The sequence below is a fragment of the Ursus americanus genome, chromosome 1, assembly GCF_024610735.1.
Source record: "Ursus americanus isolate L20-20 chromosome 1, mUrsAme1.1.p, whole genome shotgun sequence".
NCBI classification, from domain to species: domain Eukaryota; kingdom Metazoa; phylum Chordata; class Mammalia; order Carnivora; family Ursidae; genus Ursus; species Ursus americanus.
This window is the reverse complement of record NC_142127.1, coordinates 70,996,446-71,023,920: the sequence shown is the minus strand read 5'-3', so window position 1 is coordinate 71,023,920 and position 27,475 is coordinate 70,996,446. Positions and strand designations below refer to the sequence as shown.

Below are 27,475 nucleotides of genomic sequence, written 5' to 3'. Positions count from 1 at the left end.
GCAGAAATACGGTGCAATAATTGGCACATGTGGGGACACTGCCAAAGGGACCTGCCATGCAGTAGACCGTTTCCATTTATCTAGGTTAAGCTGGATCTGTACCATTATGCTAAATACAAATTAAATTTGGACTAAATTAAGTGACTTTTAATGACAGATGCGAGGCAGAACCAATTTTATTTTCAGCTGCATCAGAAAGAAGACTATTCCAGTGGTTTTAATGAAGGAGACTTGAACTCTATTCCTAACTCTACTTTCTAATATTCTGTTCTTTCCAGTGTTTAATGTTGCTTAAGCAGGAAAAATCAGACATAATTGGGCAAATTCAGAATTTATTCAGGGTACTTGCTCAGTTTTGATGATATCATTAGGGGGTACCGTTGAGTACAAGTGCTACATAGGGAAGGGGGACCTGACTTCATTTTACACTTCAGTTCCACAAGAATATAAGCAGCTGTACAAGTCGGTCATAGTGCTGGGTGCTTTGGGAAATTTCAGTAATAAGTCATCTGGTTGGTACCTTCAAGGAGCTCATAATTTTGTTAGAGGCCCAAGGCCCTCTTAAGACAAAGAACCATGCAACATAGTATGTAATAAAGTTCTAAATGAAGCAAGACTTAAGTGGCAGAGTGTTCAGTGTAGACAGTATATGCCGTAGAGTGTAGACAGGTAGGAGAGAGTGCAACGGTGGCCAAAGTTTTCAGAAAAGCCTTTAAGCAGAAGGTGAGTTTTGGGCAGGCTTTGAAGAGTGACAATTACTTGAGTAGAGCAGGTGGTGGCAGACATCCTGAGCAGGGAGAAAAGCAGGAGCAGGAGTTGGAAGAGTACAATTCCTCTGCCCGGAGGTGGGTAGTAACATGTGTGGCTTGGGGGCCCAGGCTTCATGGGCACTACATGGGCTCCAAGCCAAGCTACCATGCCTGTGAGCTGTGTAACCTGGAGCCTACTGCTGAACCTCTCTGTGCTTCGGTTTCCTCATTTCAAAAATGGAAGTAATAACAGTACTTGCCCACAGGTGTGTTAAGAGCATTAAAGGATTTAATTACTAGTAAAGCTCTCTGGTCTAGGTTGAGATCAATATGAGTATGAGTTATATAAATATATTGCCTAACATTATTAAACAAGATAATCCATGTTAAAAGCTCTTTGAAGAATGCCTAGCACGTAGGAAACTATCAACAACTATTATTTTATTATTTAATAATATGTATAGAACCAAATTCAAGACAGCCTTAAAGAACTGAATAAAGAGTGTAGCTTTGATCACAGAGACCATGGGTAACAAAATCTAAATTTTCAGGAGAACCATATAAGGGCAGTGTAACTTTAGGAATTCTATTTTATTTGCCAAGTTTTTGTGCAACAGAATTGAAAGTCTTGCTTGAGAATAAGCCAAAATTTCAATGGTCCATGGAAGGTACTGGTGGGTTCCAGCAACCTCCTGAGGTCCCAGTCTAGCGGCAGGAACAAGATCCAGAGCAGACGATTCAAGCATTGTGAGGTTTGTACTATGCTATGGGAACATTCAGGGAGACACTGACTTTGTGGGTTTCACAAAAGAGGTGACATTTCGGCAAAAAGAAGGACCGGTAGGAGTTCACCAGGTAAACAAAATTGTGTGAGGTAAAAAGAGGGAAAGCAAGGAAGGACATTCCAGGAGGAGAGAACAGTATTTACAAACGCATCAACATGTGAATATGTTAAAGCAGATTGCCAAGCCTGGATCATCTGATGTGTGTGGAAAAATGGAAAGAAATGAGGTGGGAAGCAAGAAAAGACACATCTTGAAAGACCTTGCATGTCCTGCTAAGGAGTGAATTCTGTTCTGAGGCATTCGGAAGCTGTTAAAGAATTAAGTGGATGTAGGGAAGGTTGTGTGTCATGATCCCATTTGTCAGTGAGAAAGATCACTCTCACAACAGCCCAGACGTGTGGGAGGTGGTCCAGACCAGAGACATGTGGCAGCCTTTTGCAGAAGTCCAGGGAGGAGAAGATGAGGGCTTGGGCTCACGACAAGCCTGCAGGGCGGAAAGAGAGAGCCACGCTGACAAACAGTAAGAGTGGTGGGCTGTCTCCTTTCAGAAGAAAGGGATCACTTAACAGTCAAAGAACCTTTTTTTTTTTTTTTTAAGATTTTATTTATTTATGTGACAGAGAGACAGCCAGTGAGAGAGGGAACACAGCAGGGGGAGTGGGAGAGGAAGAAGCAGGCTCATAGCGGAGGAGCCCGATGTGGGACTCGATCCCGGTACGCCAGGATCACGCCCTGAGCCGAAGGCAGCTGCTTTAACGACTGCGCTACCCAGGCGCCCCTCAAAGAACCTTTTTGACCAGGCTATTGCAAGTTAAAAGCAGCACCTCAGGCTTGTGGAAAGAGCACTGTCCTAAGATTCAGGGAGCTCTTACTGGATTCTGAATTCCTACCCAACGCCAGAGATCATAAATGCTGTGTTCATTAAGCAGGAGTCAAATATCTAGGCACACCTGTTTCACCTGTGATACAGTAATACTTTCAGTGGTAGTTTTCTTTCAACTCAGAGCTACTTGGGGAGTTTTAACCAAACAACCACGAATTTCTGATTTTCTTTCAGGTTCGGATCCACTTGAGGGAGAAACGGGGCCCACTACTTACTTAAAATTTCCCCAGACACATTTACTCAATAAGCACAAGGTTCATTTGTTTGTAATTATTTTGCCTTCAATTTATGCAAACAACACCTTGTGGGAGAAGTGCCTTAGAGATGGTACTGTTGTTCAGGTAGCCTTTCCTTCCACTGACTCTGCTGTGTCCTGGGGATGCCGCCGAGGCAAACATTGTTCCAGCCTCAAGGAGCCACATCTGGTTATGTCACAGCGGATCTGGGGATAAGAATGCTTCCTGCAGTAAACAGTGGTTCATTAGGCTGCAGTCGTGTGTGTGTGTGTGTGTGTGTGTGTGTGTGTGTGTGTGTGTGTGTAGTGCATGGGGCGGGAAATCACCTGAGGGGAAATGTCAAGATGGGGGGAAGGAAAGTTGGAGATGATTAACTTTGCTAAAAGCCCTCAGAAAAATCACTGTTCTCTGGGTTCCTTGTAGATCTCTGTGGAGTAGCTTAAGAAAGAGGAGAAAAGTAGGGCTTTCCTTCTATTAATAAGTAAACAAGCAAATAGCGTATATGAAAATAACCCATCCTCATTCATAAACGATATGACCAAATGTATTTTAAAAGATCTCTATATGACAAGTGTTACGGTCACTACTTTCTTATGATTTGTTTGAATCTCATCCTCGGGCCTGATGAAATGTTTTTGATACTCTTTTTCCTTGTCTGAACTTGAAGTCAGAGCACTTTCTGCAGCTTGACTCTGTGCTCATGCAACTTTATGTGGCGCCAGAGCCCTTTGGTTTTTCTTCTTTAACTTTTTTAGGTTTGAGATGCTTGTCTCTGGGATTTTAATTTGCCTCCTACCTTATTGATTCTGCCTCAACTGCAGCAAAATTAGGGGTATTATAGTTATGCAGGTAACCGGTTCTGCCATCTGCTCATTCACTAACTGTTTGCTGAACGTCTGTGAGTGTCACTGCTGCGTCAGGTTCTGGGGTTACAGGAGTCCCTGCCCTCAAGGAATTTCTAAGTCATTGGGGGCAAGAATTAAATACGCAGTTACAATCAACCATGCGAAGTGTGGTAGCAGAGCAGTCGCTGGGTAGCACTGGATACAGAACATATGTGGGGCTTAGTGGGGCTGAGGGTGGGGCTTCCAGGAAGAGCAGTGCTTAATGGAGACTACAGGGTGAATAGCAATTATTTAGGTTGTGATGTTGAGAGACTTGCAGATCCCAGGTATAGAAATAAATGATTTTTTATTATAGTGTTACTTGAATATGTATAAATGTAAAACTAGTTAGAAACTCCTTAGGCTTTGAATCTACTATATCAGTAAGTCCAAAAAAAATTTGCAACATCCATGCAACCAGAACCCAGTGTTACTAGGTTAACAGTAGTAGCAAACACTCGTAAGTCCTCATCCACGCTAGGCACCAACTCGCAGGAATTATATTTAATTGTCACAGCAGCCCCATGGGGTAAGTGACATGATTATCGCCATCTTGTAAGTGAATTAATGAGGCACAGAGAGGTTCACTTACCTGCCTGAGGTCACAGAGCTTGTGAGGGGTGGAAATGAGACTCTGTCCTCAGCCCTCTGGATCTGGAGGCGAGGTTCCCCGGCAGGAGGCTTGCTGCCTCTCTATGTAGTGGATGGTGTGATGGCGCACCATTTAGAAAATTCAGTCACCATGTTCGTGGGGTTATTGTCCTGGTGACCAAGGTGCTGAGGTCAGCACACGCTGTGGGACTGGAAGTTTTGCAGTGGCTTGGACGCAGTAGAGTGCCAGTGGGCTCGTCACACAGCACAAACGCCAACTACTGCCAAATCCTGTGCATATGGAAGGCGAAGCATATTGCACTGTCACCGGCCCTTCCCAGCTTCAGGCATCATTTGTCTATTACGTCCACCTTTCTTCTGTTCTCATTTGTCTATTACGTCCACCTTTTTTCTGTTCTCATTGGCCCCTGCCAGTTACAGTAGTTCCGCAGGGCACCCGTGTGATCCCAAGTACAGACACGGGAGCTGACACACAGCAGTTGTCTGTCGTGAGAAGGTGGTTGTTGAGATGAGCCAAAATATGCTTTTATACCACTTTCTTTAGGTTATCACCAAAAAGAAAAGACAGTTTAAAACGTCCCACAGATAGCTCTTGAAAGCCCAGAGGTATTTCCAGCGGCCCCCAGAGATGCACTTCACTAGTTTGAGAAAGGCTAAGAGAAGCTGGGCAGAAAGAGGAGTTTCTTGCACCAAACAAAGCCTGGGGCAGGATAGAGCCTTGGCTCCTCCAGGAGGAAGGGACAGAAGTCCACCGAGATTCTAGAAAACTGGTTGGTTAAGTAACAGCTAGATCCAGAAGGGGCTTAGAAACCACATTAGAGTGTTTGGTCTTGATTCAAAAGAAACCACTGAAAGTGTCAGTAGGTTGCAAACAGCAAGGACCAGGCCTCATTGTTGCCAGTTAAACCCAAATGCCTCTAACTTAGAGGTGCATGATAAATACTCGGAATGACATGGATAAGTTAATAGGAAACTGATTTTTTGATTTCGGTTGATCAGTCAAGTTAGAATCATAAAATCATTTGATGATCAAAATCATCAAGTGTTTTTATCTTACCTGCCCACTGGACAAAACTAAACCAATCCACCTTTCCTAGGAGACTTGTGAGATAAGTACTATAAAGAATTTTGAAATATAGAAAGATAACAGAAATGCTAGCCGATCACAATTTATTCTTGGCTTTTAAAGAATCGCAAACCTGATTTTAAGGAATCACAGGCTAATTACAACTTCAAAACTCACAGACTGCTGATTATCCAACTAAGCTAATAATTTCAAGGGCAATAGTAATACTAACTTATATGGTAAAGGCTTATCATGGTCCAGACCCTCTGTTAGCACTTGGATGCATTATTAAGTAGTCCTTACAGTTGCTCGGTGAGACTAACACTATTATGATCTTTATTTTCTGGATGAGGGAACCATTACGTACGTACTTGCCAAAGATCAAATAGCTAGAAGTGTCCAAACTAGGACTCAAACCCAAGGTTTCGGACGCCATCACCTTAACTACAGTGTTTTTTTTTAGCATACAGCCTAAGGGAAGGCTTCTAGAAAGCCCTGGAGGTGGGAAGGAACAACCGTAGCTCTCTGATGCCAAGGGGAAAGCTTAAAAGAACTGATATTCTAATAGTGCACCAGCCCTTTCCTTGCCTCTGATGGCTGTCTACAATTTATTCTGACCTCATTTATTCTGAAATAACTGGGTTGGAGACACCAGCTAACAGCTAAATTAGAAATAGCTAATACAAATGTGTCCCATTAATTTTATGACTGGTCAAATAACTGTAGCATTTTAGCTGGAATTGGTCTCCTCTTTCCTGTAATTTATGCATTGTTAAGTTTAGTATTATCTGACATCTTTATTTCTTGATCTTCTTTGATGTATACCTGATGAAGTAAAAGTGATGCTGCTTATTTGCCTAAGACAGCCAAACCCTAATTTTCCTGCTAAAGGTTTTATGACTCTTCCTTGATAAGCAGTCTTACTTTATAACAATAAAGGAGTAATTTTATTTTGAAATGCGTGAATCATTTCTGAAGTGATTCAGAGATTCTGAATTCAACTTTTATTTTCTTTCCAATCTCAGCCTGATATTTAGTTTTCCTGTTTGAACCATAGTATCATATTCAAGTTCAAGTGTCAGTGGTATTTAGACTTGTCTGAATTAATATGTTTTCAAACGTACATTGAGGTAGTGATTTTTTTATTAAGTATGGAATAAAATATATATATTGAACAGAATTTTTGCTAGACCTTTTAGAATAGTTCTACTTCCCTTATCTTCTCAAGTTTATAAGTAACAAGAGGAAAAAGAATTCGCTAATGTGGAGTATGATGAGTTATCTGAAGACAATGATGTTAAGTGGTAAAGTTGATTAGAAATATTAATAATGAAGTTTATGGAATATGTTGTAATGCTGTTGCTGTTATGCTATCACTTGCACTTTTTATGTTTTTCCTTATTGATTTCTTACAGAATTTTATGCTATCTTCTCTAATTCATTTGCTTGTATTATTGTATATAAAGATATGTATTTTTTGTATCTTTATAAAATATATATTATATTGTGTATATATACATATATGCATGTATATATAATATGTATGTAATACATAGCATTTTGATATATTTATATTTTACATGTTATGTATCTGTACACATATATATTTTTATTAAAGTTATATATATTTAAGGAATGAGGAAGGCTCAAAGAAATCTTTGGAAAACCAACCCAATTCCAGGCACATTCTTTCAGGAACTTAAAACTGTCCTAGAAAATACTGTTTTTCTCTTGCAAATGTCCAGAGGTATTAATATAATCACATTTTTGCCTTACTCGCCCTAAACAAATAAAGTGGTTAGGTACAGTCTTATTAGCTTAAAATTCCATTTAGTAAGGTGTTTTTAAAACGTGTTATACATTTTTAAAAATTATTGTGTTTCTCTGGCATCAGGAGGGAGTAATATAAATAGCAGCATGGATAGAAAATCTTCTCTCCCATCCCCCAACGCCCGCTTCCTTTCCGTGAGCGTCAAGGTTGTCACTGGTGCAATTGCTTTTCAGAATTTTTTTTGTAAATGATGAGAGAGGCAATTACAAGCAGTTTTCCTCTGCATGACACTGCCCGGAAGACAAGCAAATTGCATCCCTTGATGGATGCCAGCTATTATATACACGGGGTTGGAAATCTCCATATAGGGAAAAGAACACGAGCAGAGGGGAGACTGAACAAAAACACCGATACACAGAGAGAAGTTTTCGTGGAAAGAAAGAGGTGGTAAATTGTTGGCAGGCTCCGATGTGGCAGAACGCTGAATGCCATGAACTATCTGTGTATATGTAAATACTTTCACACAGTCACACACAGCATAGTAACTTTTGAGATAGCAGATAAAAGTCATGTATCTGAAACCTAACCAGTTCAAACCATATGTGTTTCTTAATGAATTATAGAATCTGAAAATGGGCCACTTTGTGCCAGAGAAGAAACTTAGGTCATTAATGCTGCAGGTGTTCATATGCGTTCTTACTTGTGTTACACGGAGCATTTGCAAAATTTGAAATACATTCTTTGACTATCGTGAGCCAGTCTGGGGAATGAGAGCACTAACATTATAAACACTTAGAAGAGCACAGGAACCTCCCGGTATGCTGTTTGTTAGGAACGGCAGTTTAGCTTACGACTTTGGGTCCTTGTGTGAGGGGAGGCGGGGGGAAAGACGAGGATTTGATTTTGAAAGTCAAAAGCACTGCTCTCAGAAGGCTGCCTGTCCCTTAAGGGATCATCCCGGGGACTGTGTTATGATGGGCTATCAGTCTAAAAAGTCCTTTTCTAGATTCTTTCTGTAATACTGTTAGGGAAAGTATGCTCGATTTACGAAACGTACGCAAGATAATGTGATCGGCGTCCTGATGTGGATTAATGTGCAGTATGAGAGTATTAGGAAGATGAAGTTGCAACTGCAAAAGATAAACACTGGTTTTTATTCTCATCCGAAATTTTGTTTTCAATAATACAGTCATTATTAACTCTTAGCAAAGTACTTGGCACATAATAGGTCAATAGTATTTCTCTATCAATTCGAGGAATAGAACAGGTCGCTGAATAAAACAGGTTGCTGACATAAAATTGCTCAGCTGAAAGAAAAAAAAGGTAAATTAGTCTTAAATGTAGAGTCACCCTTTATAGGAAACATAATCTTAAAAAGATACATTCCTCTTGTGAGGGGTTTTTAATTCTGGTGTAGGTTTAGGATTTTATTATGTTAAAGTAGAAAATGATTGCATAATTATTTCCTGAGTGGAAGAATTATAAAATGATTTCAGGCAAGGGTCCCAAAACGAGGTGTTGTGGGTTTGGGTTCTCATCAGAGAACTTCTAGAAAGATAGTTGTCCTTCTGCATGTATCTTGAGATCTGTTACGGTGAGCTGCTCTGTTTTTTTTTTTTTTTTTCTCGTCAGGTGTGGAATCCATAGCATGTTCCCCTTACATTTAGCTGCCCTAAATGCTCACTCTGACTGCTGCAGAAAGCTCTTATCATCGGGTAAGTAACCCCATTACCACAGATGAGGCTTAATGTGTCCTGTAAATGAGCCACGTGGCTCTAGGTGTCTGGTCGGAGTAAGTGGCTGCCTGTGCTTTGTGTCATTCATGACCTGATCCGGGGACAGTTCCCGGCAGTCCTTGGTGTCTTTGCTGTTCGAGTGTCAGTATTCCTGCCCCGGAATGAGAGGCTTGTCCTGTTTTTCAAGTTAAAGCTTGGGTGATCCAGAGTGAGAGACAGGCAGGGGTGGCCATAGCTTGCCGGAAGTTTGTTGGAATCAGGGAAAATATCTTTGGGGCTTAAAGGGTGGATTTAACAGTTAATATTTTCAACAAAGGAAAAAGGCCAAACAGTAGAAATGTCACGTTACCTTCCTCCTCTGTGGGCTCTGATAAATCCCTCTAGCGTGATCCCCTCCAACTAGGTTTAATATTTAGTCTTTAAATGTGAGTCTGTTTGGAACCAAGAAATTCTTTCTGGTTTGGAGCTTTGCTAATCTTTCTTATCACTGCTTCTGCCAACCTCCATGTATTAAGAAGTTCCTGGCTTTCAAAGGTGATAGAGGTCTGCAAGGCAAAGATTGTTTATGAATTAATTCAACAGACATCCCAGAGGCATTTTTTTTCCTTTTAAGTGCTTTACCTATGGTTGATTCTGCCTTCACTGCTTTTGGCATGTTTAAAAATAATCCCTGCATGAAAGCATGTTTCCCAAACCTTAAACCAACTGAAAGCTAATAATACACGTAAGGAAATATCTACTCCAGCATGTGAAGATTACTCCTTTGCTGTCCATGTTTTCTCCATGTGTTCTGTCTGCCTGTCTATTGCCCTACTTATCTCAAATTGGTTTCATAAATTTCTATCCTGGGATTGAAATATGGGGCTGTGGTTCACCCAGGGCTGAATGTGAAAATAAATTCTCCTAGACTTCACGGTTCTTCCTATAAAATTGCCAAGCTTGAGCAGTTACCATTCGTTTCCATGACAACCTCTTTCTGACTACAATTGCTTGCGTTCTGGTTTTCCTACTAACTGATTTTTCTGTCTCTGCAATGTTTCTTGTGGTTTAACTAGGACAAAAGTATAGCATAGTATCCTTGTTTAGTAATGAGCACGTGCTGTCTGCAGGCTTTGAAATAGACACCCCAGATAAATTTGGAAGAACGTGCCTTCATGCCGCTGCTGCAGGAGGGTGAGTAGTTAGCAATTTCAGTTATTTCATGACTTAACTCCTCATTTCTCTTACTCAACTTCAGTTGTCTGCGAATCAAAAGCCATTTCCTTAGTAAGGTGGGTAAGAGTCATTTCTACCAATTCCAAATATCACTTTTGCATTTCCATATTAATTGTATGTTTATTCTTCCTAAGAAAAATCATTAGCCCATCTCATATAGAAAATAGTTTTCTTTTGTTTTCTTCTCTCTCCCTCTTCCTTTTTTTTTAAATTGTAGGTCTTCAGCCTATAGAATATGTTATCTACTTGATATGCACTCTACCAAAGGAAAATAAGTTGAGATTTGTTCCTAAGTTTTTCTTTTTTGTCACTGGTAGGTGGGTGATGATCAAGGGAACCCAAGATTGAATTAGTTCCTGTTTATTTACAGATATTTCTGTCCTTATTTCAAAACTGATTTTTTAAGTATGTAAATGGTTAAATGTGACTAAAGGTCAAGAAAACCCAAGGGATAGGCAAGAAGCGATTTAATCCTTGCCTCTTTTTTAAACTTATAAAGAGCATCATTCATCAGACCCTCTTTTTCATATCAGTGGTGAGAGTAAGGCTTTGATCAATATGTTGTTGATGTATGACTGTACATTGACCAAACACGGCCTCTCTCGGATGACCTTGTTTGGGTAAGGTGTTCGTTCTTCATCGGTTTGCGAGTCCTCAAGGGACAGCAGTGATTCTCCATTTGTCATCTGTACATTATCAAAGGCATTACCTCTTTATCAGAGGTGGGTTGACTGTGAAGCTTTAAGGCCCTTATTTGCATGGGTCCCTTCCAAAATCTTGAATTTAGTTTTATATTCAGAATTATGTATTATTTTTTAAATGAATCTCCTTCTCCCCAACTCCTCTCCCCACATCAAATGAGCTTCATAAGCCACACGACTGGATATGCCTCTGCCTTTGATCCTTTGGCTTCGTTCCGTAAGAGACAGGTGCTTTTATCAATCAGCTGGCGTGTGGCAACGACACATATTGGTCTCAAAAAGTTCTTCCATTTTATGACTGAAACAGCAGATTCTCTGAGAAAGGAGGCTACAAAGACTGGATGGGGGGGTGCGGGGAGCCCTGCTTGGATTCCTCGTTAATGAGATCATTTTTCATATTTAAATGATAATAAAACAGTAAATCCTAGACTACTTCTCAGCATTCCAAGTTTAGAACAATAACGGATGATTGTCTCTTTTTATGCCGACATTTAAAAAAAGTATCAGACCTTGGCAACACACCATTCTGGATTCATATCTGAAACTCCTATTACAATTAATACTTAGCGACATGCCCTTCAATAGGAAAATTCACTTAAGTGGGTCCTTTTTCTCTACTATACATGATTTATTGCTTCTGTGAATGACAAAGAAGCTTTGGCAAATCACTATGCTCCATTTCATCATTTTCGGCCTTTTATTTTTTGCACATTTACTTACCTATATTACAAAGACAGGGAAATACAGCTGTTTTATTTCCCATCATGGAGAGTCTGGGTTGAAAATGGTTATCACGGTGAATTCATTCTCCTGTGATAAAAGGTAATGCTTCTCCATTCTGGCTCATTGTTTAGAGGTGACATGAAGCCATCACAGGTGTAAGGGGAAAAATGTTCAAAATCATTAGCCATCAGGGAAATTCAAATCAAAACCACACTGAGGTACCACCTTACGCCAGTTAGAATGGCAAAAATGGACAAGGCAAGAAACAACAATTGTTGGAGAGGATGTGGAGAAAGGGGATCCCTCCTACATTGTTGGTGGGAATGCAAGTTGGTACAGCCACTCTGTTTCCTAAACTCTTGATGGTTTTGAAAGAGAATCTTAGGAAATGCGATGAAACCATCACTAAAAGGTTTAACCATGTAATAATCCTTAAATACCTTGGTCATGGAATTGAAAATGTTCCATCAAGCTCTTTAATGCATTGATTTATTAGGTTGGAAAAAGGGATTTCAGGAACTTTAGACCCTGGCACTATTGCATTCCTCTAAGCTGTTCAGGTTGGTTGTGCGTTAGCAGAATTTAGAGCTGGACCTGTCATTTCATTTTGGCCTTCGCTTCACCAAAAACAGTTCTTTCTGAAGATAGCCCAGCAATTGACCTTTACCATCTTAATGATGTTTTCCCTGTCTTTCTAGTAATGTGGAATGTATAAAACTCTTGCAGAGCAGCGGAGCAGATTTCCATAAAAAGGACAAGTGTGGGAGGTATGTAAACAGGGAACTCTGCTTCAAGTGCCTCAGTAAAAGGGGTGGGGAGCAGTCCATCTGGAAATCATGTTATAGTGAAATGGTAAATAGGGAAGCTAGCTGGGGAGATTCCATCCTCAGAAGAAAATCCCTTCTTGTAGCAAAACACCAACAAGCAGGCACAAGCCCCAAGGCAGGCATCTACTTTCACAGCATCTGTTAGAAGGGCCAATTGTGTCTTGTCTTCCAGTTTTTTTCCCATAGCAACTCTCTACCCCTCCCCTCCACATGCACCCTGGCTCTTGGCGTTGCAACAGATTTCTTCTCTTACCAACCTACCTAGGCAAACGCCTACTCACCCACCCAGATTTATGTCAAGTAACACCTCCCGCCCCCTCTGATGCAGGTGCCCCTCCTCTCTGCTCCCCTGGAACCCTCCATACTCCACAGCAGGAGCACACAGCACACTGTTCTAGTGGACTCTTGCTTCCCTGTCTCTCCCCTTCCCTGACCATGGGGCTCCTGAGTACCAGGACTGGGTCTCATTTTCTCTTTACCTATGGGCTCTGCCACGTGGTTGATACCTAATAGTTTTCAGTCTAATTAATTAAAACACAAACAGTCCACTATGTAAAATGCTTACAATTTACCTGTTTTTTTGGATGAAAGAGGAGAAAGTCAACGAGTTAAAGAGCCCATACATTGACTGCAAAATATAATTAATAAAATTGGAAACTAATAAATAGTTCTTGAGATAAAGTTATTTTATTTCTAGTATTCCATTTGATTATTATTCCCTAACTATTGGCTAGGGAATTCTTGTTTCTGCAGTGTCTTACTCTTGGCAAGGTGCATGTATTTCCTACATGTTACCCACTTGGTTTTTCATAATAACTCTATGAGATAAATGCAGACGCTTCCTATCCTTTTTAATAGATAAAGAAATTGAGCTTGGAGAAACTAAATGAGTTTTACCTGTAATAAATTTACGTGTACATGTAAAATTCCAGGAATTTTAGACCTAGGTTAGATGTTGGGGGCAGCTTCTCACGGGTCATTATTGAGGTAGGGACGAGGAAGTCCAGGCCCAGAGAGGGGTTGTGGTTTGGTGCAGCTTACAGATCTGCCTGGACTAGAACCCAGGACTTCTGATTCCTTGGATATTGTTCTTCCCATTAATCTATTTCCCTACCCTCAAGGGGCTTGTAGTTCAATGGAGAAGATGAGACAATACCAAGAGCTAAAATCAAGGCAATATGAGATGAGAGCTCAAGAGAGACCCAGACAGGAGCTGCACAATCTCAGACGAAAGGGAAAGAGAACTTCTGGAACTTTAGAAGCTTTGGGGTTTTGATGGGTGAAAGCAGTTCAGGAGAGGACATTCCAGGGAAGAAAACAACATGGGGAATGGTAGGGGAGATGTGGACACGATTGGGGAAACTTCAGGTGATCCCACTTGGATGCAGTGATGGGTTCATACAGGGGAGGAGAGAGAAACTTTATGAACGTAGTTTGGGCCCAGCTTGGAAAGGTCTTTGATTCCAGACTAAGGAATCAAGACTTTGCTCAGTAGGGAGGACCTATGGTTTTAGAACAGGATGCTGAATGTGGGTATCAGACCTTAGAAAATCCAGTTCTTCACTCATACCAACTAGAAATTAGATGGAAGTTTGATTAGAGCTAAAGAGGCCAATAGGGATGGTATTGCAATAGTCCAAAAAGCACTAGTGTAGACCTGCACCAGGATAGGCACTCGGAATGGAAAGAAAGGATAGATCCCCAGGTAGGTGTCTTTGTCTGAGGCCACTGTCTTTGTAGCCTCAGCTCCAACTTAGAAAGTCAAAGGAAGGCATGTCCGTTGGCCTCCACACTCTGAGAGCTGAAGAGCATTCCCCACTCCTAGGAATACTGCTGTCAGTGCTCATGATGATGGGAAGGGGTCTGTTTTTCAGATGAAGGAAGTAATAAATTGCTGTCTGTTTTTCAGGACGCCTTTGCACTATGCAGCTGCAAATTGTCATTTCCACTGTATTGAGACATTAGTGACCACAGGGGCCAACGTTAATGAAACAGATGACTGGGGACGGACAGCTTTGCACTATGCTGCTGCATCAGACATGGATAGAAAGTAAAAACAGCCTTGCTCAAATTTCCTTTGGTGGTATGACTAGGGAGGGGGAGGGTTTGCTAAGTTTTCTACATGCTGCCTTATGGAAACAGTGAATGAAGAATCTCTCTCACGCAGACCCAGAGGAGTTAGAATTGCCTCATCCCTACCCCGGTTTTTCCATTCTGCTCTCTTTATGTTTGATTATTACGTGTCACTGCCCCATTGTTTCTCTTCTCTGGTTTTTGGGTTGAATGCCAAATGTGGCTGTCAAGCCCAGGTTTTCAGTTCATTCAAAATCAGTTGTAATTTATTTTGTCATATCGTACAGTTTTCTCATCACCACTGAAATGCTTCATTTGCCCTCAAACTTACATTTGCTAATAAATTCGTCACATGGTGGAAGTATTTGTATAATCCCAGTAGTCTTCAGATGCAGCGTCAGTGTGTGTAAAATTGGCACTGTTGTTCCAAACTGGGCATGAAAGCTCTTTCAGGAGTTGGAGGAGAGGAAGTTGGATGCCCTGGACATGTTTGGATTCTAGGTGCCTAGGAATAGAAAGAAGAACATTTATAAATGAACCAGTTCAGGTGGAAAAGGAGGGAGAGGTGCCTGCCTACAGCTTATGAGATCATTCTCAAAGACTCAAGGACCGGGACCTCCTTCATAGGAATGCTTTTTGGTGACCCTGTTTGGAGAACTACTGACTTACTTGCTGTACCGTGCTATGGAATTGATTCTGGGTCAGCACTAAATTCTTTTCTTATACAGCAGTGGCTTTCAACTATTTTACGGTGACCCACAGTAAGAAATACATTTTACAGCATGACCCAGCATACACACTCAAATATGTATGTTTTAAATATATATGTAAAAAGGCAGCAAAAATTTCCTAAGATCATATTTACCTTTATTCTGTGTGATGCGTTCTGGTATTTTCTCTTCTATTTTGTTTAAAAAAAAAAAGCAATGAAATACTGCAACCTACTAAAATGACTTTACAATTCCATAATGGATTAGGATCTGTATTTCCAGTTTGGAAAACACTGTTCCTGTCATGTGCTATTGGCAAGTCTGGTGTAACTGCACTCGGGATCTCCTAGCCAGGCAGGTTGTTAAGTCAATAAATGCTTATTGAGCTTCTACTCCGTAGCAGGCGCTCTGCTGTTCACTTAGAATAGAAGGGGGAACAAGTATACTTTGTGTGTTAAGAGCTATAAAAAGGAATCTTGGGTGATGAAGAATTGCTCTGGCAGTTGAGGGGTGACTAGAACCCCATTCCTGGATCAATGCGATGCTGAACTGACAAGGAGACAGAAAGGAATGTGGTAGGAGTCAAAGAAATTTAAGCTCCATCACCTCCTATTTACTTGGGGAGTTTAGGACGTTTATGGAAGGATAGACAACTTGATGTCTTACTTGCTGATTCTGGGGTGGAAGGTCTAGGAAAGTCACGTTCTCAGTTGGGTTCCGTGGAAGAGAGTAGATTTACTGGATGGCCTTTAAGAGAACCACGTACGTTCTCAGTAAAAACATCTGTAGTGCTTATTTCTTTTGGGTTGCGAGGAAAATCATTGAGATAGAAGTTGTATCAAAATCATTAGCAACTATTGAATGCAAATAATCGTAATATTTTTTCTTTCCCTTATGCTGAGAAGTAAGACTATCTTAGGAAACGCCCATGAAAATTCAGAAGAGCTTGAAAGAGCCAGAGAGCTGAAGGAAAAGGAAGCCGCATTGTAAGTTTCTGCTCAGCTTCAAGCTCGAGAGGTGGTTACTGCTGCTTGTCTGCTTTTCTGGGTTGTCACATAGGCCAGCCTTGCTATTTGGGGGCTTTATTTGGGATCTTGAGGAAGTGATATGGGCTTGCCTTCAGTGAAGAAGAGATGATTCTTTTAAAATATCCTTCAGTTATGCTATTTTCACACAAGGAACTCTTCCTAAAATTGGAACCTTTACTGAGACCATCACTGTGATGGGTCAGAGCAGTTTCTAGGAGTAGGTGTCTTAAATATCATTTTTGACTCTGCCGTGTGTCATACGCCTAAGGGACATATTAAGCCTCCTCCAAGGGCCTTAGGTTCTCCTTTAATGACCTGGGGGTAACTATTTAGTAGGTTCTAGAAATAAATGTTTTGAAATTCCAGTGTGAAATACACCTGTTGTGCTCTCCCCTCCTTCCCCAGCACGCACACACACACACACACACACACACACACACGCCAGCTCACAAGCAGCCCCTGCTCCTGCTGACAGCTGCCACTGCCACACCGCATCCACCTGCCTATCTCTGGCTTCTGGTAGAGACTCGGCCCGGACTATGGCAAGAGCTGGGAGTCGATGCCATCACCCAGGGTGCTGATGCACAGGAAGCTCTAATGCCTCATGCTCCGAGAGTCCTTCCTGTGCGACAAGGCACCGTGCGAAGGTCGAGCTCTGCCCAGGGCCGTGCCCAGCAGGTTGCAGGTGTTCAGTAACTGTTCGTTAAATAAAGGAGCAAATGAATGCGCGCTGCCCACACTCTGTGTCCTGCTTTGTGAGACCTAGTGGATGGCGTGCTCTAAGAGTCTGCACGCACACAGTTCTTACCTTGTTTATTCTCTTCTCCAGCTGTCAGAGGAACCAATCTCTCTGTCACCCGAAGGCTCGTGTCCCCCCTAGGGCCTTCCCGAGGTCCACTGGGCTCTCCTCCCATGGAGGAGATCCGTCCGGATCATGGGGGAAGGGAGAAGTTAGAGAGTGTGGCCCTGATACAGGCTGTGGGACGTAACTTTGGCTGTCACTGGGGTGAGGACAGGACACATAGCCATGAGTAAAGCAGAATGACCAAGGTTTTTCCCTGATATTCCAAACTTCATGATATTCAAAGACTGTAGAATCTTAAGCCACCTCGCAAAACCCCCCTTCTCCAGAGAAATGTCAGCTTGCCCTGAGCCAGAGCAGCCCTCTTAACAGCTGATGGAGAGGGGAAAGGACAAGCAGGGGAAGGATCAGCTTGCCTGAGAGTGCTTTCATGCAGAGAGGCTACACCTCTCATCCAAATACATTCCTGATTTAAAGTGCATGTCTTGTTTTTGCAGCTTGGGTCCCAAGATTGCTAGCCGTGGCCTGGGAGGAGACAAGAAAAGCATCCCCAGTTAAAAATGGAATTTATTTCCCTTTAGAAACAATCTAGACAATATTCAAATTCTACAGTACTATTGTTTTTTCCTAAGAGTGCTATTGGTAGGATAGCTCAGCTCTATCCAGGGGTAAATAACTCTTTGGGAGCAACTCCAAGTGTTTTCCAAATGACGTACTAAATTCACCAACTGATTTTTAGAATGTAATTCTTTCAGAAGCTGGGGATTGTGTGTCCACTGGAATGCTAGTCCTATTGAATGATTTTATTTCAAGAGCCAAATTCTGTTTAAAATGGGTCATACCTGGGATCCTGTCCATGGGCATTTAATTACCGAAATTAAAAAAAAAAAAGACTTCCTTTTAAGGTGCAGATTACCAAAGCATGAGCATTGCATCTTGTATAGAATTGTGAAATCGCTGTGTTATACACCTGACACTAATATAACATTGTACGTCAACTATAAAAAAAAACACACCAAAACCTAAAGCATTCTGTGATCAATGCAGGAAGAGACAAATGGATTATTGTAACAGAACACAGTCCGGACATGAACCCGGGTATGGATAAATATGCAATATTGATAATGACATTAAAGCAACTCAACGGGGAGGGGATAGTCATGAATAATTTCTTCCCCCCCTTTCAATAAACTTAACTACCCTCTTGTTCCTAAAGCCTTTCCTGAATTCTAGAATGGCTATTGTAAGCTGAAACAAAGATGGAAACACACACACACATATAAAACTTCCAGTACAGGGCGCCTCGGTGGCTCAGTCGGTCCTGAGCGGCTGCCTTCGGCTCAGGTCATGATCGTGGAGCCCCAGGATCGACTCCCACATTGGGCTCCCTGCTCAGTGGGGAGTCTGCCTCTCTCTCTGTCCCTCACCCCGCTCTCGTGCACTCTCACTCTCTCTCTCGAATAAATAAATAAAATCTTAAAAAAAACCCAAACTTCCAGTGCATAAACCCTCATTGCCATGGAGTTTTTAAAGAAACACTTAAATTCATGAAGTGCTTTGTGGAACATTCATACTAGGAAAATATTTACATTAATTACTGCTTTTGGTCTAGAGATGTTTTCTAAAATAACACCTCATTTTTATACTTACAGATGTCTAGAGTTTCTGCTTCAGAATGATGCAGACCCATCTATCCGGGACAAGGAAGGTTACAATAGCATACATTATGCTGCTGCCTATGGCCACAGACAATGTCTGGAATTGGTGAGTTGTTCTGTCTTGTTTTGTTTTCTCTAACACACACACACACACACAACCCTGCAAATGCTGGTCTTAATCTCTCACACACACCCTCATTGTCTAATTAAGTCCCCACTAGAAATTGCCTTGAAGATATTCTGTGGTAAGTAATTCAGTTATTTTACTTTACAGTATGTAGATCTTGTTCCGTTTCTGTCCATCCTAATCTCACAGCCGACTGGCAGTTGCTTCTTTTCCATGTTAACTTGGACTAGGAATGTTTGACTGCTGTCTGAACAGTTTGTATTTTAAAGATAATTTGGATGCATCAGATACGCTCAGTCTATTTTTCCGAAGTCACACTGATCACCCTAACATTCATTAACAGTGTTGTAAGAGGACCTACATAACCGTGAGGGATATGTTTGTCATGGTCCCATATTTGTAGTTTCAGCAAAGAAATTGGCAAGGACACAACAGCAGAACTTATTGGAATTTCTGAACCACCAAAAATTTCAGTCCTGTAGTTATAAAAAAAACATCTGGGGGTTTGGAGTCAGATGCCCTTCTCTTGGTGTAGGTCACCAGACATGAACTTCAGTGACCATGGGGACAGAAACGTAAAGTGAACAAGTGAAGTGAGCCCGGGCTAGAGCCATAGGGAGTGGGGGGATTGTGGCAAATAGGATGTGCTGTGTCTAAAGGGTCTCCCTTTAGAGGAGCTTGTCAGCGCCAGTGGTGGAGATCAGGTAGTAATTCATACTCAGGATTGAAGTCCAGTGTTTCAAGAGAAACTAGAAATCTAGACTTTTTACGTGAAGTTTCCTATTTTGAAAACACTGAATGGGCCAGGAAGGGAAAGCATGGGTTTGTGGTTAAATCCTGTCCACAGGCCACCGTTCATCATCTCCTAAGCATCATGCTTGGGTCCGCTTCACCAGGATACGTGGGGTGTACCAAACTCTCTAACTTTGGGCCAATGGTAGGTGCCGCCTTCTTAAATGGACTCCGGCTCTTTTCCTTGTCCTTTTAAAAGGAGACTTTGAAAACACTCGCACTTGACCGACGGCCCAGTCTATTACGGAAGGCACGAGGCAGAAAGCCAGCAGGCAGTCATGTCGGTGCCTGCACAGAAGTGACTGAATGATGTCCCGCTAGTTTCCTTTACCTTTGGCCTTGCTGGTAGATTTAAGTGGTTCCACTTAGGGTCATTTTTTTTGTTCAAGATTTATTTATTTGAGAGAGAGAGAGTATGCGTGCAAGCGGCAGGAGGGGCAGAGGGAGAGAATCTTCAAGCAGACTCCCCGCTGAGCACAGAGCCCAACTTGGGGCCGAATTCCACAACCCCAAGACCATGATCTGAGCTGAAACCAAGATTTGCATGCCCAACCAACTGAGACACCCAGACGCCCCCACTTAAGGTCATTCTTACTGTATTTCTCTTAACCATGAATGTGGAAAGATGTTCATAGACATTTGAAAATGAAGAGGTGATTGGAAATAAAGAGCTGATTATTCTAGTGCTGCTATGTGTGGCATTTATTGGTGAATTTTACCTACGTTCATCATTCTTGAAGATGCCCCAAGTCTTTTTTCCTGAACTTCTTACGGATTCTGAAGATTTTATTGTTTGAACTTGGGGTGGCATTTTTTCCCCCTCTAGTTTTGATTCCATCAGAGTTCCTCTTCCAGCTAGTGTGGCTGCATAACCCATCACCCCAACAATTAGTGGCTTCAAACAACAGTAATTATTTAATATCTCTTGCTGTTTCTGTGGATCAGGAATTCAGGAAGGGCTGAGCTTAGGAGTGCCAGTTAAGGGTCTCCTGTGAGATTACAGACAATGTCTGGGGCTGGCCTAATCCCAAAGGCTTCTTTACTCCCATGTCAGTCACCTGGGTCGTAAGATCTAAATAGCTTTTATGGGGCTTCTTTATGTGGTTTTCTTTAGCATGGTAGTTTCAGAGTAGTTGGATATCTTACATGGTGGCTCCGGGATCCAAAAGCATTCTGCTCTGGGACCCAGTGGAAGAGAGCCAGAATGAGAGTAAGTGAGAGAAAGACAGTGTCACTCTTAATGATCTAGCCTGGAAGGTCCCACAGGGTCACTTGAGGGAGGAAAAGTTGACTCCACCTTTCAAAGAGAAGGGTGTCAAAGAATTTGTGGACGTTATTTTAAAACCACCCAGTTCCATAGGAAGATGTAGAAAGCCAGTGATTTCATATCCTTCTATAAGATGGACTTCCATGGAGAACCCCAAGGAGCCAAAGGGCAATCCCTTATCTTGTGAAGGAGCAAACCAAACCACAGGGCAGTAACTGGATTGTATCAAAGACACAGTTCTGGTCAGTGGAAGAAGCAGGATCATGAATCAGGATTCGTGATTTTAAAAACAAGAAATGTTTACTACACCATGCTGCCTTCCGGTGCAGGGCCATGCTCCACCACCACCCAAGGCTGTTCAGCATAGAGCAAAAGCTTGGTAGGAATGGGTTAAGATATAAGACAATATCACTTCTGCCTTCTAACACCAGCATGGCTGTGGAAGTTGGTCTAGACCTATCACCAGATAGGACTCTGTGTTTAGATCCCACATAAGAAAGGCTCCTCACAAAGTGTGTGCGTGCACGTTTGTGTGTGTGTGTGTGTGCGTGTGTGTTTGTGTTTAGTAATCAGTGGCAGTGTGAAGGCTTACTACTATTGTTATGACCCACTATGAGCCTACATTCCAAAATGTACTTAAGACACAGCTGTCTTTAATTGGTTTTCTCTATGAAAACCACATGTCATAATTGGACATATGAACTTTTATTACAAAGTTATTATAGTCTTAATAACTTTGCTGTTTTAAAGTACTTTGAGGAGTTATCTTTATTTATTTATTTGACTTAGAGAGAGACAGCCAGCGAGAGAAGGAACACAAGCAGGGGGAGTGGGACAGGAAGAAGCAGGCTCCCATCGGAGGAGCCTGATGGGGGGCTCGATCCCAGAATGCTGGGATCACGCCCTGAGCTGAAGGCAGACGCTTAACGACTGAGCCACCCAGGCGCCCCATGAGGAGTTATCTTTAATCCCATAGCATAAGTAATTCTGAGAATGATTATCCTGTAACATTTTCTTTCTCTGTAAATAATATATTGCATATTATTTTCATTTTTCAGGAAAGCCATTTCAGGGCCATTATTTCTGTTATCCAACGAAAAGGTTTTCTGTCCATAAGAAGGTTTTTGGAGTTCTGTCTGATAATGAAATTACCTCTTTGATTGTATCAAAACTTGCCCTGTGTGATTTACAAAGAGATGATCATTCTTGGCAATTTTAAGACATTTGAAAGTAGGAAGGGGAGGTATCCACTGATCTTAATTTGTAGCATCAGCTGAAAAAAGCCAGATTATCAATATAAATTGGTAGAAATGTCATCGTTTGCTTTCAGGAAAGGACCCGAGTGGGTTTATAACACAGATGGGATGAAAATACTCCTCATTACCCCGAATGATTGTGGTTGGATGGAAAGTTCTGTATATTTCCATTCTGGAATGCGTCTTCAAATTCCTCTTGGGAGTGGTTCAACTAAGCAGAGATCCTAAACAAGCTATCAACATTCTTGTACCTGCCCCCTCCCACTCAAAACAAGACACAGTCGGACTCTCCCGTAGGACTGGCGTCCTAGAGCCAGACCACTGCAGCCGTCTCAGCCGTCCTGCTGGCGCACACGGCTGCAGATAGATTTGGGAGTGGCGGAGACCACCCCTAATGGCATTTACTACGTGTTTATCACATGCCAGAAATGCCATTTAATTATTTTTTTCTTTCAGTTATATTGAGATATACTTGGCATACAACATATAAAGTTAAGCTGTACAGCATAACGGGGGCGCCTGGGTGGCTCAGTCAGTTGAGCATCCAACTCTTGGTTTCCGCTCAGGTCGTGATCTCGGATCTTGAGATGGAGTCCTGCGTTGGACTCCGTTCTCAGCAGGGAGTCTACTTGAGATTCTCTCTCCCTCGGCCTCTACCCCTCCCCCCACTAACACTCTTTCTCTCTCTAAAATAAATAAAAATCTTCTAAAATTTTTTGAAAAAAAAGGTGTACAGCATAATGACTTGACTTACATATATTGTTAAATGGTTACCACAATAAGTTTAGTGAACATCCATTACCTCATGTGGACACACACACACACACACACACACACAAAAGAAAAAGAGGGGTACCTGGATGGCTCAGTCAGTTAAGCATCCAACTCTTAATTTCAGCTCAAGTTGTGATTTCAGGGTCGTGAGATTGAGTCCTGTGTCAGGCTCCATGCTCAGCATGGAATCTGCTTGGGATTCTCTCTCTTTCTCTCTCCCTCTGCCCCCCCTCAAATAAATTAATAAATAAATAAATAAATAAATAAATAAATTAAATCTTAAGGAAAAAAAGAAAAGGAAGTGGGTTTTTTTCCCTTGTGATGAGAATAGGGCTTGTTCTTGATACAAGAAGTTGGGTTTTTGAGGGACACCTTTTCTAATTTATACTCCTTTTCTCCCTTTCTTATACCATAATACCCTCATATTCCTTAAAACTCCCATTCTTTGGGTGCTGGGCATTAGGAAAGCAAACGAATTGGACGGTATGCACCAGGAGGTGCGTTTCTCAGACGCACCACAGCCATGCCAGTCTGCTACCTCGTCTCACCGCGCGAACACCCCTATCCTCCTGGGGGCTCATCCTTTTAACAGACTGGTCCTGCCTCTGCTGGAATTATACCAGTGAAAGCCATGTTTCTAGTAGCTCTGAATAGCTTCCTGGAGACTCCAAGCAGGAATTATGCAGGGAGTCATTTCTTTATGTCACATTCCGTTGCCTATGTTTCTGGCCTGTGAAAGGAATAGAATACGTGAGTATTTGTAGCCCTTGAGCCTTCCCTGCGAGACCAGGGCCTTTGTCCTTTGGGAGTTGGTGTGGCATTGAGGAGGACGGGTGGCCTTCAGAGCCAGCTGATTTGTAAGGTTGATAAAATTTGTCTTTTGCCTCTCTTCCCATCTAGTTGAGCAATTACTGTGATTATGCATATCATTAAATACGTATCATTAATTTTGATGTGGATTTTATTTGACGTTGACATTTCCCTTGGTATGGGTTTACTTGGCATTCATGGTTTGTGGCTCCTGTCTGCGATCATGAGCTTAGAATTTATAAACCATGCTTTGTGTTCAGTCTATTTTGCTATCATCAAAAAGGAACAGAAATTATTTTAGTTGTTTTCACTCTACTTCCTTATATAAATTTATATTGAATTCATTTCATGAGCAAACAACTTCCAGAAACCAGTATGAACTCCTTGGCCTTGATAGACTAGCCAAGGTCCAGGATTCTGCCAAGTCTGCCTACTTAGGCCAGTGTTCTCAGCTGGTTGTGATCAAAAACGTGTGTACTATGGGTGCAAGCAAAAATCTCCCCACAAATATATGCTGAGAGCTGTGATAAGTCATATTCAATTGGGCTCAAAATATCAAAGCAGAATGGAAGAGACTTGACTAATAAGGCATCTCGTGTCTGAATAAAACTTATGTCTGAGTGGAGGAAGGGAGTTGGCAAAGGAGAGCCCTATGCCTCCCCTTTCCTCTATCTGGAATGCATTCTTACTGGCTCTGAAGGGGAAAATTACAGAATCATGCCCCTATTTGGAATTTGTGAGTTTATATTGGCGTGCTCTTTTTCTTTTACAATATTAAAGATTGGTCTGTGAACATAAAGATCTTTGTGGCTTTGTTACTGCAATGGAAAAATGTATGTGCCAATATAATTACGTAAATTGCCTGCAGAAATTTAGAAAGATTGTTTGAAAACTCTAGGCCTGTGATTAAGTTCAGTCCGAGATTATACCATGCCAAATTACTTGGAATTTGGCTGCTTCCCTGGGACCTTCTCCTCCTTTCCCTGTTATGAGCTAACTTGAACTTCAGCTGTGAGAGTCCATGGGGGTGACAAATGCCCTGCTTGTCTATCCTAGGAGTTTCTGGGATTCTCTGGAGATCACTATATCTGGGTAACTGAACACTGAAATTATGCTGCTTTCAAATAAACTACTCAATGTTTTGAGTTGTTTCTTGTGTTTATCACAGGACCTTAGGAAACTGTTACCATGTGGCTCTGGAGAAGATGTACTTACATTGGCAAGGTCTAATTAAGCTTCTCAAGACTAAGAAAGCATGGTACAGAAGAAGAGTTTAAAAGGGTAGGATTTCTAAGCAGTTATCTGAATATGAGAAGATGAAAAATCAGCAGACTTGAACCCCAGCCCCAAACAAGTCTCTGAAGACTTTTTTCTGTCCCCAGAGGTGCTTCTCGGAGATGGACCTGGAGGCGTAAATGACCTCCCAGCAGGCAGACTTCCAACAGGCAGAGGAAATCTTAACAATGCTGGTCTTGTTTTTTCTTCTAATTTAGTTAAAGAGAAACATAAGATCTTACAGGGAACTCTCAGAACTTACCTCAGCATCCCAGATAGACAGAGAATGTCACTGCCAGAAGGGTGCCAGTCAGACCATTGTCCATGTCCCCTTCCGTGTCCTCTTTTCCTCCTGTCTCTCCCAGTCCTGGAAGAGGCAGAGGCAGACAAGGAGGAGAAAGGAGGAGGAGAAGCTGTAGGCTGGGGACAGAGAAGTCAGCCTTGTCTCCTTCTTTCCCCACTGCAGGCGTTGTGGGAGGCAGAGAGAAGCTTCAGCATTAAAGAGCATTCAGAGTTTGTGATTACTTCACTGGAGTAGACGTACTACTTACTGATATGAAGTTATACTTGTAACTAAAGGGCCCAGAGAACTTATTATTATTAGCTGGAGATTTTATCTGAGGTGACAGGAAAAGAAGTAGCCTCATAAAGGAGATTAGACCCGGTATTGGGAAAAGGAAAATAAAGTTAGTGTGTGATTATACCCCATGACTCATTGGCTCAATACAAAGTCACACACTTAGAATCATTGTTTTAGGAAAGATTAATTCCAAGCTGGAAGGAAGAATCAACTATTCTCCTATATATATATATATATGGATTTAAATACCTACTTTACAAGACAGAGGTTCTGGCAATGCCAGGCACTTATCAGGTACCCCAAATTGTTGAACAAATGAAATACACTTATGAATGATTAAGCCTGACTTAATAATAAAACTTAAATTCTAGTTTATAACTACTATGGTGACTGTCCTGTTAGGAAGGTATTTTATAGAAGAGACGCAAGTGAGAGAAGAATGAAAATTTACTTTTCTGTGGTTTGGCCTTTTCTTTCGATTTGATTACTTCCCAGCACCAGCTCATTTTATCACAATATCCCCTCCGTTATTTTCTTCCTCAAGATCTGAAAACTTATACTAACGTGTCAAACTAATACGAAGATATTCACCAAATTAAAATTACATACACTCACCCTCCATCCCCCCACACACATTTTCTGTAATTTCTTCCAGATGGATAGCACTAGAGGCTGCAAAGAAGGAAAATTATTGCTGTTGGAATGGCTGCTTCTAAGGACTCAATGATATAGGAGAAGGGAAGATTTCTTAAAGAGAATATAGTTTAAAAGCCTAAAAAAGTTTAATCTGGCCTTTCCTCCCTCCCTCTTTTTTTCCTTCCTTCTTTCTTTCCTTCCTTCCTATTCAGTTAAAAAACTCTTTTGGTAGGCCTGAATAAGGCAGAAAGGTAGTCTAATTTGGCTGGAGCCCAAGGAGAAGATGTTGGGAAGGCAGCCCAGTAAAGACTGGAGCCCACTGAAGGAGAGTGTCCTAAATGTATATGCACCAAACAACAGAATGGTAATATACGTGAAACCAAAACCAATTGAACTGAAAAGAGAAATCCACAATCATAGTTAGAGACTCTAGCACTTCTCTCTCAATAATTGATAGAACAACTAGACAGAAAATCATCAAGCATATAGAAAAGCTCAATAATACTATCAAATAAGAGGATCTAATTGACATTTATACAACACTCCACCCAACAAAAACAGCACGAATATTTGTAAGTGCCTTCAACAAATGTGAAAGAATTGAAATCATATAGAGGGTGTTCTCCTACCACAATGGAATAAAACTAGAAATTGGTAACAGAAACATACCAGGAAAAATCTCCCATGCTTGGTAATCAAATAACAGACTTCTAAAGAATCCACAGGACAAAGAAAATGATCTCAAAGGAATTTGAGAAAATACATTGAATTGAATGAAAAGAAAAATGCAACAAATCAAAATTTGGGGATACATTTAAGTTAGCACAGAAGAAATTTATAGCTCTAAATGTTTACAGTAGAAAAGAGGAAAGGTCTTAAGTCAATCTAAGTTTTCACCTCAATCTAGAAAAAGAAGAACAAAATAAAGCCCAAATAAGCAGAAACAGGAAATAATAGAGACGGGAGCAGAAATAAATAAAATTGAAAACTGAAAAATAATGGAGAAAATCAATTTTTAAAAATCTGTTTCTTTTGAAAAGATTAATAACAAACCTCTACTGAGACTGACCCAAAGAGAAAGAGAGAGAGAGAGCACATGCATGAGAGAAGACACAAATTCCTAGTATCAGGAATGAAACAGAATGTTCCTAGAGACCTTTCAGACATCAGAAGGATAATAAAGGAACATTTCAGATAGCTCTACACACATAAATTTGACAACTTAGGTGAGATGGATCAATTAATCATAAAACACAAATTACCACAACTTACCCAATATAAAGTAGATCATTTGAATAGCTCTATAACTACTTATAAAATTGGATTTTAGGGGCAGCCAGGTAGCTCAGTCAGTTAAGTGTCTGCCTTCAGCTCAGATTATGATCCCAGGGTCCTGGGATCGAGTCCTGCATCAGGCTCCCTGCTCAGTGGGGAGCCTGGTTCTCCCTCTACCTGCTGCCCCCCATCTTGTGCGCTCTCTTCCTCTCTGACAAATATAT

General features: G+C 41.4%; 1 protein-coding gene across 2 annotated transcripts in view; it reads left to right on the top strand.

The window, feature by feature from the left end:
• The window catches only part of ANKRD44 (ankyrin repeat domain 44), a 309,567-nt gene that overhangs the window by 211,256 nt on the left and 70,836 nt on the right, over window positions 1-27,475 (top strand). For both annotated transcript variants that reach the window (XM_045806381.2, XM_045806382.2), the window contains exons 11-16: window positions 8,619-8,701; window positions 9,832-9,895; window positions 12,060-12,128; window positions 14,098-14,238; window positions 15,877-15,957; window positions 18,454-18,565. In XM_045806381.2, coding sequence (XP_045662337.1) covers window positions 8,619-8,701; window positions 9,832-9,895; window positions 12,060-12,128; window positions 14,098-14,238; window positions 15,877-15,957; window positions 18,454-18,565 — 550 coding nt within the window. The remainder of the gene's footprint in view (window positions 1-8,618; window positions 8,702-9,831; window positions 9,896-12,059; window positions 12,129-14,097; window positions 14,239-15,876; window positions 15,958-18,453; window positions 18,566-27,475) is intronic.